Source organism: Saccopteryx bilineata, chromosome 3 (genome assembly GCF_036850765.1).
Source record: "Saccopteryx bilineata isolate mSacBil1 chromosome 3, mSacBil1_pri_phased_curated, whole genome shotgun sequence".
Taxonomy (NCBI): Eukaryota; Metazoa; Chordata; class Mammalia; order Chiroptera; family Emballonuridae; genus Saccopteryx; species Saccopteryx bilineata.
Window position 1 is genome coordinate 102984431 of NC_089492.1, and position 21571 is coordinate 103006001.

Genomic DNA, 21571 nt, shown 5'->3' on the forward strand with positions numbered 1-21571 from the left:
TTCTACCTCAGGGCTCTGAACTTTTGCTACTCTCTCTGCCTGAAATGCTCTTCCTTCTGGAACATTATTCGTCCTTTCATTCCTTTAGGATCTCTGCTCAAATAATCGCTTTGTCAATGAGACCTTACCTGATCTTGTCCCCAATCCTTACCTATTTCATTTATCCATTTTACTGCAGACCACACATTACCCTCTGACAGTCTACCTCTAGTTCTTATTAGTTTATGGTCTTCTCCCTAAGTTTCATGAATAGAGACTTGCTTTTGTTCCTGCCTCTATTCTCTCATTTGACAAATAAAAGCGCTCAGTACATTTTCAATGAATGAATGAATAGGTCTCCTCTTAAGAGTAGAAGCCAAAGTCTTTAGTGTGCTCAAGACCACCTCACTGACCTCATCTCTTACCATTCTGCCCACTCACTCTCTCCTGCCATTGTGGCTTCTTTACAGAACACTCCAAGCAAGCCTGCGTCTGGGTCTTTGCCCCTGGGATCTGTCCGCCCAGAGATTCTTCCTCTAGGTATCCCTCACTGCTCAGACTTTACCTATAGTGCTTTCCCTGACCAGCGCCACCGTCGCTGCTATACCCATCTTCCTCACTCTTCTTTCTTTTCCTCCAGAACATGTACCACCGTTCCTCCTTTGTCCCCCCAGAACTTAGGCAAATGCATGCATCACACAGCAGGGACTTTGCTCAGTTGTTCATTGACATACTCAGCACCTGAAGCAGTACCTGGCATATAGTAGGTACCCAGTAAATATCTGATGAAAGAACTTAAAAAAGAAAATCTGGAAGGGTATATACTAGTAATTTAACAGATGTCTCTGGGTATTATGATAATTTCATTCTTTTTGCATAGCTGTATTTTATAATGTTCCTTATAATGGTGTCTTTGTGTCATATCAATTGTGTAAAAAAGGTTTTATGTATTTGTGATTTTTTTTTTTCTCCCTCCCAGATAGGAGCATGCTGCTATGTGGAATGTTCAGCTTTAACCCAGAAGGGATTGAAGACTGTTTTTGATGAGGCTATCATAGCCATTTTAACTCCAAAGAAACACACAGTAAAAAAAAGAATAGGATCAAGATGTATAAACTGTTGTTTGATTACGTGAGAAATATCTTCAGTGGCCAAGGAAACTGTTCATTTCTCTCTAAAAAAGCATACGAAATGCTACAGCTATACCTAGACCTCTTATAAACACTGCAGCAGTTTAAAACTTGAAAGAAGAAAACAACCCTGTCCTCAAATTCTATAAAGTTCATTAGAATGTTTTTAAAGGTCCAAGAAGCAGCAGACAGCATCTGAAGCCACAATCTATTATAAATACTTTATTTCAACTAGAAGGTACAATCTCTCAGGGGTTTCATAGTTTAAAAAGCTACAATCACATCATGTAACTACATAAAAAACAGTGCTGTAAATGGAACTGCCCGGCTGAGACCATATACATTTCTGCACAGTCTTTATGGAATCTGCACAAAGAAACAAAACAAAAAAAAACAACTTCTTCCTTTGTTCCAATTAATTGTTCTTATATGTAAGTTGCTTTCTATTCCAGTATATCCAGAGTGGTGAAATAACAAGGCCAGCCACGTAGCCAAAGGTCGCTCCAAGCGTACAGGAGATGGGCCATACCTGAGGAGAGAATGTATGAGATCAAAAGAGAACAAATGTTTTATTATTACTTGAGCACAAGTTAAGTGTAAACTAAATATTTCTATATTAAAGCTTAATGTGCTTTCTTAAAGAATGCCAAAAGTGTAATAAGATCATAACTGCATTTATCATGAACACTAAAAATGTACATGTCTTATTAGTGTGCATTCAACTGTAACAAGGCTCCTGCGACTGTAGATTTAGTTTGATGCTCCCCAAACTGCATGAGAGACATGCTAAAATTACAAATTAAAATTTTGGGTCAGACTTTGCCATAATCTTGGACTCAATTTAGCTCTCTGAAGTTGATAATTTGTTTTTGAATTTCCACATTGGCTTGTATATCAAAAGAAATGAGAAGTATGTATGATGACCAAATCACAAGAAACTTTTAAGTTGTGTTAAAGAGAAAAGACCTAGAATTCAAGCATGTTACCTGGAATTTATAACAAAACAATTGCTTCCATTATAAAACTGATGTCACCTTTCAGATACAAATACTGGAACCATAGCAGAAGTTACAGAACTACAACTTACGTCAAACAACTAGAGCGTAAGGTTAAACAAAATACTGGCTTCCAGATACCCATTTTTTTGCAGCCATATTACATTTCACAATATTACACCAAGCCAGAAGTAAATAATATTGATTTAATCAGTCCACAGGCAGTGCAAGTTGGTCCCTAGGTGAAAGGCTCTGTTTGGTCTGCTGTGGATCTGCCTATTCCAAATGCCATGCAATAAATAGTGTTAGACAAAGTTTCAGTGTGGACAAACCAGTGCAGTGCAGAGAAGCATAATCTAATCTATACATTTTCCCCAGCCTTTTCTACATTTAAACTTGCTGTTGCCTAAATTATGATTTTATATCTTTAGTGATCTGTTAATTTCCATGACTTGAGCATACAGCTATGTCTATTGCACAGATTGGGTAATGGAACACTAAACTTTTATACTTGAAAATGACAGCCTTAAATACATCAGTCACAAATCTAGGATGGACTATCTTGTATGTGAGCTTTGTAAACATTTTTTAAAACATAAGCATCACCTTCCCCATTGAAGAGTAGAGCGTCTACTGGATAACTAGTCAGGAGCTTTCTCTCTGAACTGGACAACGGATGCCTTCTTTATCCCAAGAAGTGGTAGTTCACATTAAGTGCCATGGCCTTATTATGTATGCTCAAATGGAATCTTACGTAATGCTCTCATTTAATTTTGGTCTGCTATTTTTAGATAGAATTGAAAGAAACTGTATAAATCAGTTGGTATATTAGCTAAGTTGTCCAACTCATGGTATAAAGGAATTAAGACAGTAAAGTATTGCACATTTCCAACTTGTCTTTGGGGATTTGATGGGAATTTATTTTTTCTCAAATTCTTATCTCTGAAACTTCACACTTGGTTTTACTAGCCAATGAAAGTTAAACTCGGGAATTTGTCCTCTAAGAGAAATGGACTAGGAATCTGGAAACACAGCTCTGGTAACTCCTGTTTCATGAATGGGCCTCAGTTTCTTCATCTCTGAATATGGAAGATAGAACAGAAGATCTCCAATATCACTCCATTTTTTAGTTCTTAGGATTTTTTTATTTTTCACAATAATCATGGTTGGACATTACCTTCTCAGCTTTACATTCTTACGATGGTACAAATCCTGTGCACAGATTGTTAGAATGCTAAACAAAGATGAGTGTGTCGTCTGAACCTGAGGTGCCTTAGGTACTCTATTGACCTTGATGGGGTTTGGAGTTTCCCATTGCTTATTAAGAGCCTCTTCATTGCTGTGGTTCTCTAGTATGTATTTCTTTTTGCAAAATCCTTTCTGCCACTTCAAAAACCAAAGATTTGTTTTCTATTCATATGCAGATTGTAGAAAATTGCCTTATTTTCAGGAAAACATCTTCATTAAAGGCTCAACAGAAATTCACACTAATCACTGGGACAACTAGTTGAAAATAGTGAAATACAATACTTCAAAAATACTGACATGAATTTTGCTAGTGAGTGGAAATATACTGCTTCTAATAAGGGTATGAATGAACTTAAACTTATAGTTAACATTTTTTATATATAATCAGCTCTGAAGTTATTAAAAGTAATTTTAGAGGCTTCCTGAAATCTCATTTAACACTTGGCTAACTTATACCCTCATTCTATCTCTCAAGGTATATTTTAGGTTAGCCCATTTTGAATTATCGTATTTCCAATAAGTAGAGCCTGAATTATGGTTTTTATTGTGAATTATCTTACTTTAGACATTACTTCCATTTGATTTTTAATTATTCTTAAGTACCAAATTAAGTACTGGTTTGTTGGTTGTTGCTTTTTAAAGTGATTGTTACTTTAACAGTGTTCCATCTTAATACATGGGGTTACAAATAAAATATCATGCATAGTTTACTGTCTATGTAAAGCACTGAACTTCTTACCTTAGTTTTATTTAACACCCTGTGGAAACATTTGGGATAATATACTCTTTCCTCTGTTTCTCATTACTCATCATCGGCCAAGTGTAAACATCTGCACTTTGTTAAAAAGCACACTGTCCATGAGTAGGGAGAATAATTCCTTGGGAATCCCAGTCAAAATCCAATTTGGGTTACTAAATTCTACTTTAATTATTTTGTAATTTCAGTGTGGCCCTGTGTTTCTAAACACATACATATATTCACACACATTCTTTAAAAGCTACTGTACTTCACCTCCAGTGGAATGCCAAAAATGAAGTAAATATCGGTTTAAAAATGTTGTCTAATGAGGGGTTAAGGCTTCTTGGAATACTTGCTATTATTAAATGTTTCAAGAAATCTATGCTGTCAGCAAATTAAAATGTTGGACTGGCTTTGAAGATTGTTTCCTAGTGATGGATCAGGCTTTCTTGAGTCTTGTTACAGTCATTTTTATTTTAAGAGAATTTCTTTATATAGGGTAACTTCCTTGATTTTTGTATACCAAGATAGGGAATGGCAAAAGGAGTAGCTGAACCTGACCTGTGGTGGCGCAGTGGGATAAAGCGTCGACTTGGAACACTGAGGTCACTGGTTCGAAACCCTGGGCTTGCCTGATCAAGACACATATGGGAGTTGATGCTTCCTGCTCCTCCCCGTTCTCTCTCTCTTTCTCTCTCTCTCCCCCACCCTCTGAAAATTGAATAAAGTCTTTAAAAAATATTAGAAATTTTTAAAAAGTAGTTGGAGGAGTGCCCACTAATAATTTTTCCTTAAAAAATTTACTAACCTTCCTATAATTGTTTCAAAAACTTTAAACCTATACTCGAGCAACAGAATTCATAGACTTGTCAAACAATCCTAGCTTCATCATGTATTCATAATTAGATCTTGAAGTTTATATTTAAAATTACTTGTTTAACACACAGATGTTTCTATTTAACATTCTTCATGTCTAAAAGGGTTAAAACCAACACATGGTATCTTCTATTAAATAGACAATTCAACTGCATTGTTACAAACATTTCTCCAATTATAATAATCTGAGATGGCTATATATAATTATCTTGTTTTGTTTAAGGAAATAGAATACTCATAGACATTTACGTAAAGGAAGTCATTCATCATAAGTCTTTGCCACCAAAATGATGGTCCTCTTTTTATCCAATTTTTTATAAATTAAAAAAATTTTCAAGTCATGAAATAGAGTAAAAAACCCATTGCATAACAAAACATAATACAATGCAAGTAGGTAAAATTATTAAAGTTACTGTTAAAAAGAAAAACATTTGAAAAAATGAACAGCTATATCGTGAAGAAAGTATCTTGCTTAGCGTACTATTATCCTTTCTCTATATCAAATGACACACCTTATATTTTTCATCACTTAAGAAAGGCCAGTGCTAAAACAATCAGCATTAACAAGGGCCTAATATTATAGGTTCTGGGTACAGGGTATCCGGAAATAAATTATTTCTCAGAAATAAAACAATTTCATCCCAATAAGCTAAAAAGACTCTTTAATAAATAATAGTTTTAACTGTGTTTTCTCTCTCAAGTTGATACTGTGTCTGGTTGAACGGCATTTCAAAATTATACAAGCTTATTTCCACCCAAAGACCACACTGCTCTCTTCTGACTGAGCATTATTATAGAACTCTGCTTACATTCTAGGAAAGGAAAACATATTAATATATCTATGTAGTGTTTTTCAAAGCATGTTCTGAGTAGAGCAGAATAGAGATGAAGAACACTGATTTTTGTATTAGACTGAATGAATCAGCTCTGCCATTTGTTAAATATGTGATCTGGGCAAGTTACTTTTCTGCACTTTGGTTTCTCATCTGGAAAGTGAGGATCATCATAAAACTCACCTCCTGGGGTTGCTGTAATAATTAAATGAGATAACACACTATGCAGAACTTCCAACCATACCTGTAATAGTATCTGATACACAGTACAAGTGACTGATATATGTGAGCTACACTTGATATCTTTTAGTTCATGTCCCAAATCAGTACATACAGAGTGGGGCAAAAGTAGGTTCACAGTAGTTCATAAGAAAAACTTTACAGTAATTAAATAATAATACAAGAGCCTGGCCTGTGGTGGTGCAGTGGATAAAGTGTTGATCTGAAATGCTGAGGTCACTGGTTTGGAAACCTGGGCTTGCCTGGTCAAGGCACATATGACAAGAAATCAATTAACAATTAAAGTTAAAGTAACTATGGGCTGATATTTCTTGCTCCCCCCCCCCACCCCATAAAATCAATAAACAAAATCTTAGACAAAATAAAAGGATAAACTTTCATGTACTCAGAACTGTAAACCTACTTTTGCCCTACCCTGCAAAGTTACCACAGTATAGAAAACCATCATTCTTCAAATCTCTACAGCTAAGATTTCTAAAGCTGCTCCTATTTAAAAAAATTAAAAATTCCTGCCCAAATTTTAAGTACTTGGAAAATAATTTTTAAAAACTACATCTAACAAAATTTACGTCTCCTTGTCAAACATGATCCATATATTATATATATAAAGTGCATCTACTTTCAGGGATTCACAGATCTCTGAAGCCCAACTAAGGACTCCTAGTTAGAAATCCCATCACTCTGACAAGTATTTTTATTAACTGCTCTGTTGGCCAAAGAAATACGATGACCCTTTATATTTTTGGTTTCCTCATTTTAAGGGTCATGTTCAATGATGTAGATGGCATTTGTTTGTTGTTCTGTGATTTGAGAGTAAACAGTTTAAATACATTTTGCTTAATTATAATATGCACAGTATTATGTAGGTCCCTTTAGTATGTATTAAGTGCAAATAGATTTTTAAGATTTTAATGTCATTAAAATGATAGTCACATGTTTTAATACTTTACATAACTTAGTTTGGTATGTCACTGACTATGGCTGTGTATAAGCTCCTGCAGACTTACTAAAATGATAATCAGGTATTTATTGGATAATTATGATTTATTGAAATTAGTTAAAAATACTCAACAAAGTTTTAAAATAATTACACAAAAACATTAGGCTGCTTTAAAAAATACTTCATATTTTACTTAGGAGCTTTACTTTGCTTTTCTGGGAAGAAGCAAGGGACAGTGGAGTGAGAAAGATCTGAGTTTGCAGGGCCAGGTCAGCCACTTATGGGCCATGTGAGCCTCAGTTTCCAATGGGCAGAACAGGAATAATAGCACCTCTTGTACTTAAAACACGGAGCTACTGTATTAAGTGAAAGAGTATTTTTAAATTGTCGTGAAAGCTGTAAAGTACCATGCATTGGTATAATTTTGTGTATTACATGTTCTAAGTTGAAAAAAGTTAAACTTATATGATCACTAATGTATTTCTTAGGTAACTGATACTGTTAGGTAATGATTAGACTCAGCAGTTTAGAACAAATAAAATTGTTCATAAGCAATATTATACCTTGCTGTAAGAACTACAGTATTACCTTGTCCTTGTAATACAATTTTTTTTTTATTAAGTGAGAGGCAGGGAGGCAAAGACAGACTCCCACATGCACCCTGACCAGGATCCACCCAACAAGCCCCTACCCAGCAATGCTCTGCCCATCTGGACCACTGCTCCATTGCTCAGCAACTGAGGTGAGGCTGTGGAGCGCCCAGAGCCAACTTTGCTCAAACCATTCAAGTCATAGCTGCGGGAGAGGAGGGGTGGAGAAGCAGATTGTCACTTCTGTGTGCTCTGACCGGAAATCGAACCCGGGTCTTCCACATGCTGGGCTGATGCTCTAAGACTGAGCCAACCGGCCAGGACTTTTTTTTTTCCATAATTTTAAAAAGCATAAGTACAGAAAATAGTTCTAAATGAACTACTGTTAGGTATTTGTATCATTATTAAGAGTCTCAATATGAATTACTCCATTCATTCATAACTATTTATTGGGGCTCTATTATAATCCAAGCAGTTAAGGTACAAACTAAGATTATTTGGGATATATTTTAATAAATCCATAAAAATGTGTTGCAATATAATTGTAATTTTTGGAGAGTTATATGCCATCACAGATAAGGAAATTGACCTCTCTGATCTAGAACACTCAGAACAATTCAACAGCCATTAGAATTACTAGCTCCTTCAGATAAAAAAGGAAGATTAAACCCAGGCAGCCAGTTCTACTATTTCTCACAAGCTCCTTTTTAATGGTTTTGTTTGTTGTGTTTATCACAAATTTGCATTTGCATCACAATTTATCTTTCAAAACCTGCTGAGACTTCTAGTTTTAAATCACCATTTATATTTTCCTCTGAATTTGGTTGTAAGTAATATGTTTTTCCAGATGTTCTTAAAGCAAATGCCATTGTCTGATGTAAGAGTATATGCACAGATAATATACTCATTTGGACACAGTTTTCTAGTTGTAAATGTCTGCTGATCTTTGCATACTCTACCACTCTCCTATGCCTAACAGTACTTATTTGGGAAGAGCTATTTGTGGTGTGATGTGTAGTCTGCAGTCTGGAACTTCTAGTCAAAATAATGCTAAATGGTTCTTGCCAAGATTATGCAAATGAGTTATTCTGGCCAGCACTGTTCTCTCTCATGTTGAAAGTCCTAACACTAGCAACATGATACCTTAGGAATCCACCTTTTAAATCCAAAACCATTTGCTGTCAATTAAGTATTGTAATGTCGGTCAGCAATGGGGGACGGTCACATGAGGAACCACACACACCCATGACCGCCAAAAGAAACGGCCCAGGAGCATTTTGAAAAAGAACAACTGTCAGCCAATGAAATTTTGCCACCCACCACCACCCTACCAATGCTATAAATTGCCCCCCCCACCCCAAGAAGATGTGCGACTTCCCTGGTCCCTGTCTTGCGGACCAGTGAACCTCGCCCGGGAGTGCTTTAAATAAAGCTTTTGCTTGTCCACACTTGGTGGCTACATCCTTCTTTCTTCCTTGGCGTAAAATACCTTACATCTGGTCCCAAAACCCAGGAGGAGCTTGAGTCCACAAAGGCCGCTCCTCTCCCCTTCCCTTCCAAGGAAGACCAGGAACCTCCGACCTCCCACCCACTTTGGCACATGGTGTGGTAAGTCCCCTGCCTTCAGCCTCCCCTCAGTTCTTTCTGACTCCGAGACTCCCTGTCCGTAATCACAGCTGCGTCAGGGACCTCCTACCCCTTCTGAGTGTGTGAGTGCCTGTGGGGACGTCCCGGACACATCCACTCTGCCTGACTGGTGGCCAGAGATTGAGTTACAGGATGCCAGTTCTCATCTCTGATCTCCCCAAGGCTGAGGGAAGCCATGGGGGCACAGGAATCTAAACCTGACTCAAAAACACCCCTAGGGTGCCTTATCCGGAAACTCTCAAACATAGATCCCTCTCTAAAGAAGAAGACACTGATCTTCTTCACTGTGGCCTGGCCACAGTACCCACTGGATAACCCGACCAGGTGGCCTCCTGAAGGGACTTTCGACTTTAACACCCTCACGGAATTACAGAACTATTGCCAGAGAACTAGGAAATGGTTGGAGATCCCTTACATTCAGGGCTTCTAGTATTTGCGCTCCCGTCCTAATCTCTGTGCCGCCTGCTCTATGGCATAGGTCCTTTTAGCCAGAGTAACTTCAGCTAAACCCTCTCTCTCGGGACTCCTCTCTGGTCCCTCTGGCGGACCTCTTCCCTCCAGGAAGCCCCCTCCCCCGCTGGCCAGAAGCCCCTCTCTTCTCCACTGTGTTCTTAAGCCCCTTCCCCGTCAGGCCACCCTCCGCCAGCCATTGGCACCCACCCGGGTTTGCAGGGCTCCTGACCCCACAGCCCAGCCCTAGTCTTCTTGCAGGAAGGCCTGGCCCTATCCTGCCTCTGGCTCCAGCGTTTCCGGCCAGATCTGGGTGCCAGGCTCCCCAGGAGCCCCCCTCCTCTTATTCTCAGCCCCCAAACCCCTATCCGAGACCTGATGAATATGGCATTTAAAGTTTTTAATGGTTGAGAGGAAAAGGCCGAAGCTGCTCGCCAGGCCCACATGCAGCAGAAGGTAACACTCCAAACCCAGGCTCTTGTCCAGCCCTGAGGCTGGCAGATCAACAGGGGCAAGGCACAGGAGGTGCCCGACCCAAGTCCAGGCTGCAAAGAGGAACCCCCTCAGGAGCTTGCTTTAAATGTGGCAAAGAGGGTCACTGGGCTTGGCAGTGCCCTGCCCGAGGCCGCCCACTAAGCCCTGCCCTGACTGCAATCAGCCCGGTCACTGGCACAGTGATTGCCCCCTTCGGGTAACAGGCTCTTTCTTGGTGTCCCCATGCGGAGGATAAGCCACCCAAATGGGAGGCCAGGCCAGCCAGGCAGGCCCATCGCTCGAACTTCTCGGTCTCATGGACGGCTGACGTGGCCTGGACTCGAAGACCCCATCACCCTCGCCGAGCCCAGAGTAATGCTGCAGGTAGCGGGTACGTCCATCTCATTTCTTGTGAACACGGGAGCTGCCTTCTCTGTTTTGCCATCACACTCTGGACCTCTAGTTCCCTCACAGGTCTTGGTTATGGGAGTTGATGGGACCCCTTTTCCTCTTCGCACGCCACTCCTGACATGCAGTTTGGATGGAATCCCCTTTTCGCACTCCTTCTTAGTTATGCCCTCATGCCCTGTACCCCTCCTGGATTGGGACTTCTACACAGTCTCAGAGCCACTATCCAGCTGACATCTTCCCACTTACTTCTACCACTCCTTACTGAAGGCTCTCCCACTACTACAGATCACCCTAACCCGATCACACCAGACGTTGTCAACCCCCAAATTTGGGACGCCTCGACCCCAGTGGTAGCGACCCACCACCCACCTGTGCACATCTGCTTGAAGAATCCCTCCCAATTCCCATCTAGACCCCAATTCCCTATTTCAGCAAGTCACCGCCAGGGTCTTAAACCAATAATTACCTGCCTCTTGAACCAAGGCTTACTCATCCCCATGAAACCTTCCAGGGCTTATCACCTCGTACAAGACTTAACGCCTAATCAACAAGGCAGTAGTTCCCCTCCATCCAGTAGTCCCTAATCTCTACACATTACTGTCACACATTCCCTCAGACACCACTCACTTCACAGTCCTAGACCTCAAGAATGCCTTCTTTACCATTCCTCTACACCTTGACTCTTACTTTCTGTTTGCCTTTATTTGGACTGTCCTGGACACTAATGCAGCCCAGCAGCTTACGTGGACCATCCTGCCCCAGGGGTTCAGAGACAGCTCACACGTGTTTGGAAAGGCGCTAGCTCAGGATCTAGCTGCATGCGATCAAGACAAGAATCCTCTTGCAGTATGTAGGTGACCTACTCCTCTGCAGCCCCTCCCTGTCCGCCTCAAGGAAACACAGCGCCACCCTTCTTAACTTCCTCACCGTGAAGGGGTATCTTGTCTCCTCTACTAAGGCTCAACTTCACTCTCAGTCCGTAGTCTATCTGGGCATCGCCTTAACCCCCACCACCTGAGGTCTGACTCTAGATCGAACTGAGACCCTCCACAATCTCCAACCACCTACCACCGCAGATCAAATCCTTTCTTTCCTCAGTCTAATAGGCTTCTTTAGACACTGGAGTCCAATTTTGCTCTCTTAGCCAAACCCCTCTAAGAGGCTGCAAAAGAGACTCCCACTGGGACCTCTCATATCCCCCAAAGCCATTAAAAGGGCTTTCTCTACCCTCGAGACACCCTCATCTCCTCTCCCCCTCTTGCTTTACCTGACTCCAGATGCCCCTTCCACCTTTTCACTGATGAAAAGCATTGTAATGCAACTGGAGTACTGACTCAACCTATGGGGCCTACATACCGCCCCATGGCATATCTCTCTAAACAATTAGACACCACTGTCAATGGCTGGCAGCCCTGCCTCTGGGCACTGGGCGCGGCAGCTGAATGCACCAAGGAGGCTATTAAGCTCACCCTTTCTCAACCCATCACTGTCTTCTCCCACCGACTCACGACCTCCTTTCACTATGTCTCTCTCTCTCTATTAGGTCCTTCCTGCTTACAAGAATTTCATCTCTTGTTCAGCGAAAACCCTTCAGTCACTCTTTTGCCCTCTCCCTGACTCAACCCAGCCACTCTATTGCCAGCTCCAACGACACTTCCAGAACCCACCCACTCTTGTATAGAGCTAACAGATTTCCTCAACAGACCCAGAGATGGATTATCAGATTATCCTTTAAAAGATCCAGATCTAATACTCTTTGTAGATGGGAGCTCTGTACAGGGACCTGACAGACAATGACAGGCGGCCTATTCAGTGGTCACCACCTCCTCCACCCTAGAAGCACAACAGCTGCCAGAGGGCACCACCTCCCAGAAGGCAGAACTGATTGCCCTCACGCGGGCACTCACTCTGGCCCAGGGAAAACGCGTAACCACATATACTGACTCTACATATGCTTTTCTTAACACCCACAGCCAGTCTGCCCTCTGGAAGGAAAGGGGCTTCCTCACTACCAAGGGCTCCCCCATAATCAATGCTACCCTCATTTCTAAACTTTTGCAGGCATTACAGCTTCCTGCTGAGGTGGCCATGGTACACTGTAGGGGCCATCAAACCTCTCAGGACCCAGTGGCCTTAGGAAATGCTCGGGCCGACGCGACAGCTCGAAACCTCACCCTGGGAGCCTCCCCATCTCCTCTCATGTTTCTCTCCACCTCCTTGAAACCTTCCTACACTCCTGAGGAAGAACAGACCCTCCTCAGAAAGGGTGGAGACGTGTGCAACCAGGGATGGATATTTCTCAGAGATAGAATTGCCCTACCAAAAGGACAGGCTGAAACTCCTTTCTGATATCCACTGTTCCTTACACATAGGGCCAAAAGCTTTCTATTGGTTCTTGCAACCACTCTTTTTCTTCCCAGGCCTACAGCAGACTATTGAAAAGGTACACACAGCATGAACAACCTGTTCCAAAACCTCTGTGCAAGGGGGTCTTCACCCCCGCTTCCCTACTCATCAACTGAGGGGGCACTTACCAGGCCAAGATTGGTAAATCGATTTCATTCACATGCCCCCTCACAAAAAACTCCGCTATCTCCTAACTTTTGTTGACACCTTTTCAAGGTGGATAGAAGCCTTTCCCACCTCTCGAGAAACAGCAGACACCATTGCCTCCATTCTCGTTGAACGTATCATCCCGCAATCTGGAGTGCCGACTACCATCCAGTCAGACAACAGCCCGGCCTTCACTGCCCAAATAGTCCAGCAGGTTGCCACCTCTCTCAACATTACCTGGAAGATCCATATACCCTATCACCCTCAATCGTCGGGTAAGGTGGAGAGGGCTAATGGCATCCTGAAGGGTCAGCTAACCAAACTTTCCATCAAGACCAGACTCTCCTGGCCAAACCTCCTCCCCCGGCACTCACAAGAATCACAGCAACCCTGCAAAACCTCACTGGACTCAGCCCCTTTGAGCTGGTTCACAGTAGACCATTCCTAATCAATCACAACTTACCTATTAACCTGGCTCCTCTTGCCACGTACCTCCCCTTTCTATCCTTACTCTGCCATCTTCTCTGGGAACACACAGACCAGACCCTTCCTCCCATAGGGCGTCTAGATGAAGCACACCCAGCGGTCCCCCTCCAGCCAGGAGACAGGGTTCTTCTGAGGGAGCTCCAGCCTGGCTCCCTACACCCCAGGTGGACAGGACCCCGTACGGTAATACTGACTACTCCTACCGCAGCCAAGCTCCTAGGGCAAACACCTTGGTATCATGTCTCTCGCCTCAAGCTTGCCCCCATACAGGACCACTGGCAGTCGGAACCACTGGGCCCCACCCATCTCCGGCTCACCAAAAGGTTGGGCCCTGCAGATCCTCTTGTTACTCCTGTCCCTCCCACCAGGAACCTGCCACCAGAGTGAGTTAAAACAGGGAGCAATGAGACTGGCCTGGTGGAAGAAAACATCAATGTCCTCAACTGTCTGCAAGAGAAACTGCAAGGACCTCTCTTCCTACAACCCACTTAACTCCTGGTGGCAGTTACCCATCCTCACCTGAGTTGCCCCTACCCTAGGTCCTCTTCTAATTATCAGCATATTACTCACGTTTGCTCCTCTTTTTCTTAGATTCTTTCAGGGCCGCATCCACAAGGTTTCTCGAGTCACGGGCAACCAGATGCTCCTACACCCATATACACAACTCCCTGCAGAGCCACCACCTTCGGAGCTCCTTTCCCCATGAAGCTCCTAATCAGCAGGAAGTAGCCAGACAAATAGCAGAGCCCCATCTAACATAAAAGGTCGGAATGTTTGGTTGGTTGGCAATGGGGTAAGGTCACATGAGGAACCACATGCCCATGCCCACCAAAAGAAACAGCCCAGGAGCATTTTGAAAAAGAACAACTGTCTGTCAGCCAGTGAAATTTTGTCACCCACCACCACCCTACCAACGCTATAAATTACCCCTCCCCGCCGCGGGAGAAGCTGTGCGACTCCCCTGGCCCCTGTCTTGTGGACCAGTGAACCTCACCGGGGAGAGCTCTAAACCAGTGGTCCCCAACCTTTTTTGGGTCACGGACCGGTTTTTTGTTTTGTTTTGTTTTGTTTTGTATATTTCTGAAGCTGGAAACGGGGAGAGACAGTCAGACAGACTCCCACATGCGCCTGACTGGGATCCACCCGGCACACCCACCAGGGGCAACGCTCTGCCCACCAGGGGGCAATGCTCTGCCCCTCCGGGGCGTCGCTCTGCCGCGACCAGAGCCACTCTAGCGCCTGGGGCAGAGGCCAAGGAGCCATCCCCAGCGCCCGGGCCATCTTTGCTCCAATGGAGCCTTGGCTGCGGGAGGGGAAGAGAGACAGAGAGGAAGGAGTGGGGGGGTGGAGAAGCAAATGGGCGCTTCTCCTATGTGCCCTGGCCGGGAATCGAACCCAGGACTTCTGCATGCCAGGCCAACGCTCTCCCGCTGAGCCAACCGGCCAGGGCCACGGACCAGTTTAATGTCAGAAAATATTTTCATGAACCGGCCTTAGGGTGGGATGGATAAATGTATCACGTGACCGAGACAAGTCAAGAATAAGTCTTAGACGGATGTAACAGAGGGAATCTGGTCATTTTTAAAAAATAAAACATCGTTCAGACTTAAATATAAATAAAACGGAAGTAATATAAGTTATCTATTCTTTCTCTGCAACCAGTACCAAATGGCCCACGGACTGGTACCAGTCCGCAGCCCAGGGGTTGGGGACCACTGCTCTAAATAAAGCTTTTTTGCTTGTCCACACTTTGTTGCTACATCCTCCTTTCTTCCTCAGCAGAAAATACCTTACAAGTATTATAGTTTTTTTCCCATACTTGGAACATATCATTCATATAAATTGACCTTATTTTGGTCTGTCTCAAACACTGTTTAAGTAACCTAAAAGCAGGCTATTCTTCAATAATTAAATCCATAATCTTAGTTTTGTCTCTCACTCTAGCATTATTTATAGTAATTCATTTAGTTATAATCCTTATAATTCCTAGCTTCAATTTATGAAAGAATTATCTATGGCAGCTGTGATTTTAGAAAATTAATATATGCTTCCCAAATATTAAAATTTTAACCTAATAAAACCAGAGGGAAAAAAAGGATTTTTAAACAACAATGCTTCATTTATCTGGTATTTGATGGGAATAAGTACAAATACTTTAAAATAATTTTAAATTGTTTTAAAGAAAATCTCAATCAATTATGCATTTTAAGAAGTAAGTATGCTCAGGGGAGACTGGATTATTTGGCTTAATTTCATTTTGGAGATAGTAACATTAAAGTCCAAAGTTTAAAGGCATCTAGATAGTTGGATATTTGATAATTTTTACTTTCTTTGTAATTAATATTGCTTAAATTTTCTAAATAAATATCCACTGTCTTTGTAACCAGAAAAAAGATTCATGTTAGAAAAAGAAAATATATTTTTTAATACTACAATTCCATTTTATCTTAAAATATATTCTTAACAAAATTTTCCAACATTTTATGTTGGAAAGTATATTTTTAATTCTACAATTCCAAATCATACTAATAATTGAAAAGATGTGAAGCTATCGATTCAAAGGTGTTATGACAGCACTGTTTATAATAGTAAAATATTGAAATAACCTAAATAATCAACAGTGAATTTGTTAAATAAATTTTGGGATTACTATATTATAGTATACTACTAAGCCAGTGGTAGTCAACCTGGTCCCTACCGCCCACTAGTGGGCATTCCAGCTTTCATGGTGGGCGGTAGCGGAGCAACCAAAGTATAAATAAAAAGATAGATTTAACTATATTAACTTGTTTTATAAAGACTTATTCTGCCAAACTTAGCGAAAATCCAACATAAAGTACTTGGTAAATAATTATTATTATATGCTTTAACTTGCTATAACTCTGCTTTATAAATTTTATAAAGTAAAGTTACTTCCCTACTTTATAAATCACCATTACTACGGAACTGGTGGGCAGTTAGAAAATTTTACTACTAACAGAGATACAAAAGTGGGCGGTAGGTATAAAAAGGTTGACCACCCCTGTACTAAGCCATTGAAAATTAAGACAATGATATATGCATTAGTAGCTCAGTGAACTTTAAAATATTACATATCTTCTTGGTACCAGTTTCCTCATCTGTAAAATGGGAATTAAAAAAACACTTACAGTGCTTACCTAAGCTTATTGGCTATATATCCTATCTTGAAAGAAAACAGAAAACCTGATGTTAATGAGCTTCCATCTATATCATGTATCCCTTTTAAAAACCTACTTTGCTACATGCTTTTAAAAAAATATTTTGCCTGACCTGTGGTGGTGCAGTGGATAAAGCGTTGACCTGGAATGCTGAGGTCACTGGTTCAAAACCCTGGGCTTGCCTGGTCAGGGCACATATGGGAGTTGATACTTCCTGCTCCTCCCCCCTTCTCTCTCTCTCTCTCTCTCTTTCCCTTCTCTAAAATGAATAAATAAATAAAAATCTAAATTAAAAAAAATATTTCAAAGTCAACATTCAATGCCGCCATCAATCACATTAACAAAAACATGACTTAAGTAAGACCACAGAGGCAATGAATATCAAAGTTGGAAATAGGGAATTCCTGCAACTTCTGGCCTATTTAAAAAAAAAACACCTCCTATATATATTCACAGACTAAGTTTGTTTGTTCACCTATATATGTAGGAAAAAACCCAGTGCTGGGAGATTAGAACCAGGCTGATTTGGATGCCTGTGGCACTGAGACAGGCTCCAATAAGAAGTCACCTACATCACTGTGACAGAACTGGCAGCCCTCCTAAAATGAACAACAAAACTATATATATATATATATATATATATATATATATATATATATATGTATGTATACACACACACACACACACATATATATATATGAGTTAGCTTCACCAGTTTTATTATTGTACAAACATTTATTTTGTTGCTTTAAGTAACTGAAACCAACCTGCCAAGGTCTTTCCCAATCGAGTGGAATAGGAAAGGCTCCAAGCCATGTTCCTACAAAACTGGAAATTGTAGTGATCTGGAGATTATTCTCCCAAATGGATGTAACTCTGTAAAACACAAATATGTAAATCAGTGGTAGTATGTATCCAAGCTGAAGCACAAATTAACACATGCATACAGTGTTCATTTAAAATAGGCACCTCAAATTGACATTTATTTCCCGTGAACTATTAACAATTAACTGGCAAGAAGATATGTTTTTCAGTTGGAAAGCTAACGTGCACATAGTAGAAGTCAGACAATATGAAAGAGCACTTGCAGTGCAATCTAAGTCTTCCTGCCTTTATTATCACTGCTAGTACCTCTCCCCAGAAGCAACTGCTATTACCAACTTATTACATGTATCCTTCCAGAAATACTTTATGCATGCACCAATACACACCCTTCTGTTTAGAATGATATATGTATATTTGCATATATGCACACATATATGTATATGTCCTTCAAAACAAAACTCAAAGCATCATGTTATGAACTCAGTTTCACTATCTTTCCATAACAGGAGTATTCCATTGTATAGAGGGAGCTTCATTTATTCAGGTCCTTCTTATTGCACATTTTGTTTACACAAGTCAACTGTATTTGGTGGAGGATTAAAGAACAAGAACAAAATAATTCAAAAGATTCAGCAATTTTGCCTACCACTTTAAGTGTAAAGGTGGAAAGACAACACTCAGCCATTCTCTTAGTAGGTCTCTATTTCAGCCTGCTGTGTGGAATATCAGTCTGGTTACCGTAGTAAAACCCCACCACAACGCAGTAATTTGGAGTATTTGTACTCCAAACATTTAATTGTATAAATGCAGGGTTATTATAAAGTTTATGAAAAGTACTTTCTTTCCGTCACTGTGGAATAAGGGTCAAACATCTGTTATGTTAGATGATTTCTTTCATTAGAAATAAGCCAATTATTACACCAAAATGTACACTGAGTTAAAGAAGTCCCAGATGATAAGTCAGTTCATAAACCAATCCATCACTTGTCCATCTTATTATTCCTCCCTCTCACTCACACAAGAGCTTAAGCTTGTTTCTATTGAAAATTGGGGTTTGGCCCTGGCCGGTTGGCTCAGTGGTAGAGCGTCAGCCTGGCATGTGGTGGTCCCAGGTTCGATTCCTGGTCAGGGCACACAGAAGAGACCATCTGCTCGTTCACGTACCCCCCTTCCCATCCCACATGTATGGCTCAGTTTGAGCAAAGTTGGTCCCAGGCACTAAGGATGCTTCATGCGCTAAAATAGCTTGGTTGCCAAGCAATGGAGCAACAGCCAAGATGGGCAAAGCATTGCCTGGTAGGGAACTTGCAGGGTGGATCCCAGTCAGGGCACATGCTGGAGTCTGTCTCTGCCTCCCTGCCTCTCACTTAATAAAAAAAAATTGGGGTGAGAAAAAGGTTGGGGACAATCATTATATATACTTGATGGGATTTATTGTTCTTTATTTTATGTAACACAGGGGTAGTCAACCTTTTTATACCTACCGCCCACTTCTGTATCTCTGTTAGTAGTAAAATTTTCTAACCGCCCACCGGTTCCACAGTAATGGTGATTTATAAAGTAGGGAAGTAACTTTACTTTATAAAATTTATAAAGCAGAGTTACAGCAAGTTAAAGCATATAATAATTATTTACCAAGTACTTTATGTCAGATTTTCGCTAAGTTTGGCAGAATAAATGTTTATAAAACAACTTGCTATAGTTAAATCTATCTTTTTATTTATACTTTGGTTGCTCTGCTACCGCCCACTATGAAAGCTGGAACAGCCACTAGTGGGCGGTAGGGACCAGGCTGACTACCACTGATGTAACACCTACCAATGCCAGTCAATTTTTTTTTAATTTTTAAATGTTTTTTATTTATTCATTTAGAGAGGATAGAGAAAGAGAGAGAAGGGGGGAGGAGCAGGAAACATCTTCTTCCCTCCTGCAGCCATAGCTCTATTAGAAGTGAGATAGAGAGAAGGGAGAGAGGGAGGGGTCAAGAAGTAGCTGGTTGCTTCTCCTGTGTGCCCTGACCAGGAATCAAATCCAGGACATCCACACCCCAGGCAATGCTCTACCGATGAGCAATCGGTCAGGATCTGCCTCCAAATTTTAAAAGTACTGGTCCACTGTTTTGATTAGCCCGAGAAATTCAGAGCCATTCTGGTTCCTAGTATTCTGAAAGTAGCATGTTTCTTCTACCACCCCATCTCTGGTACCCTTCAGAATCATCTCTTAGCCCTGGCCGGTTGGCTCAGCGGTAGAGCGTTGGCCTGGCGTGCAGGGGACCCGGGTTCGATTCCCGGCCAGGGCACATAGGAGAAGCACCCATTTGCTTCTCCACCCCCCCCCCTTCCTCTCTGTCTCTCTCTTCCTCTCCCGCAGCCAAGGCTCCATTGGAGCAGAGATGGCCCGGGCGCTGGGGATGGCTCCTTGGCCTCTGCCCCAGGCGCTAGAGTGGCTCTGGTCTCGGCAGAGCGACACCCCGGAGGGGCAGAGCATCACCCCCTGGTGAGCAGAGTGTCGCCCCTGGTGGGCGTGCCGGGTGGATCCCGGTCGGGCGCATGCAGGAGTCTGTCTGACTGTCTCTCCCCGTTTCCAGCTTCAGAAAAATACAAAAAAAAAAAAGAATCATCTCTTTATTACTGGTTATCCAACACTTTACACTAATGGTCTTGATGTGGCTGTCTTTTCATCCCTTATGGTAGAAACACATGGCCCTTCTTAATCTACAATCTCAGCTCTTGAAATTTTCTTTTATTTAATGACTTGCTTTTTCTTAATCTTTTTGTGGAAATATTATACTGTTAAATTTGTCTTCTGATTTCCTTACCTTTTTAACTAATTTCTCCTCTCTCTTTTAATTTGACTAAGGGATATTGTCAACTTTGTCTCTACTTCTGTTAAAATTTTTTCTACCATATTTTTAATTACCAAGAGCTTTCTTGTTCTCTGAATACTTCTTGCTTGCCCCTATTCATGTTTTATGGATGTAAAAAAAAATGTACATTATCTTCTGGTCTTTATATTGCCCTTGTTTTCACTTTCCTTTTTGTTGTTTTCATTTCTGGATTTCATTTTAGAGGTGTTCATCAAATGTCTAGTGATTCTTCATTTCTTATTCTCCTTAGAATACTATATATGAAATGTCCAGAACAGGCAAATCTATAGAGACAGAAATAGTTTAGCAGTTCCCTGGGCTGGGGAGTGAGGTGGAAGAGAAGGGAAGGGAGGAATAGAGGATGACTGCTAATAGGCATGGTTTCCTTTTGGAGTGGTAAAATGTTCTCAAATGAGATTGTGGTGATTGGTATAAAACTGTATACTAAATACCTTAGTTCTCTACATCATTTCTTCTAGAATTGCTTTATTCTTCCCCTTTTCCTACCCCTCATTCATTTTAATTAGGTCAGACCTTTCCTCCATGCTAGAAAGTTAGTTTCTAATTTGTCTATATTTCTAACTTAAGATCTATAAGGGTATGGTTTGAATTCTCAATTTATTTCATTAATGTGGAATATCTCTCACCTAATTTTGTTTTATTATCTCATTTTTGAGCTCTTTATTTTTCCACTGATTAACTTTTTGAGAGAGAGGAAGGGGGAGAAAAAGAAATAGAGGAGGGGGGGAGAGACAGAGAGAGAGAGAGAGAGTCAAGTATTAACTCATATTCCACTTAGTTGTGGATAGCATGCAGATAGCTTTTCATAGATGCCCTGACGAAGGCTCGAACCAGCAATCTCAGGGTCCAGCCAGCACCCTTGGGATGAGGCTGGTGCCCCAGGATCCAACCAGCGACTTCGGTGCTCAAGAACAACACTACATCCACTGTGCCACCAGCCAGGGCTGAGCTCTTATTTTATTTTTTTAGTAAGAGAGAGAAAGATAGCAATGGAGAGAGATGAGAAGAATCAACTTGTAGTTGTGGCACTTTAGCTGTTCACTGATTGCTTCTCATACATGCCTTGACCAGGGGGCTCTAGCTTAAGCC

At 41.4% G+C, this 21571-nt stretch overlaps 2 protein-coding genes across 3 annotated transcripts in view; one reads left to right on the forward strand and one right to left on the reverse strand.

The window, feature by feature from the left end:
• The window catches only part of RHOQ (ras homolog family member Q), a 41937-nt gene extending 37427 nt beyond the window's left edge, over positions 1 to 4510 (forward strand). For both annotated transcript variants that reach the window (XM_066267051.1, XM_066267049.1), the window contains one exon: positions 959 to 4510. In XM_066267051.1, the coding sequence (XP_066123148.1) occupies positions 959 to 1114 (156 nt within the window). In that variant the 3' untranslated portion in view covers positions 1115 to 4510. The remainder of the gene's footprint in view (positions 1 to 958) is intronic.
• Positions 1317 to 21571, reverse strand: part of PIGF (phosphatidylinositol glycan anchor biosynthesis class F) — a 32522-nt gene continuing 12267 nt past the window's right edge. The window contains exons 5-6 of the mRNA XM_066267048.1: positions 17538 to 17646; positions 1317 to 1638 (exon numbers count right to left, since the gene is read on the reverse strand). Of these exons, the coding sequence (XP_066123145.1) occupies positions 1525 to 1638; positions 17538 to 17646 (223 nt within the window). The 3' untranslated portion in view covers positions 1317 to 1524. The remainder of the gene's footprint in view (positions 1639 to 17537; positions 17647 to 21571) is intronic.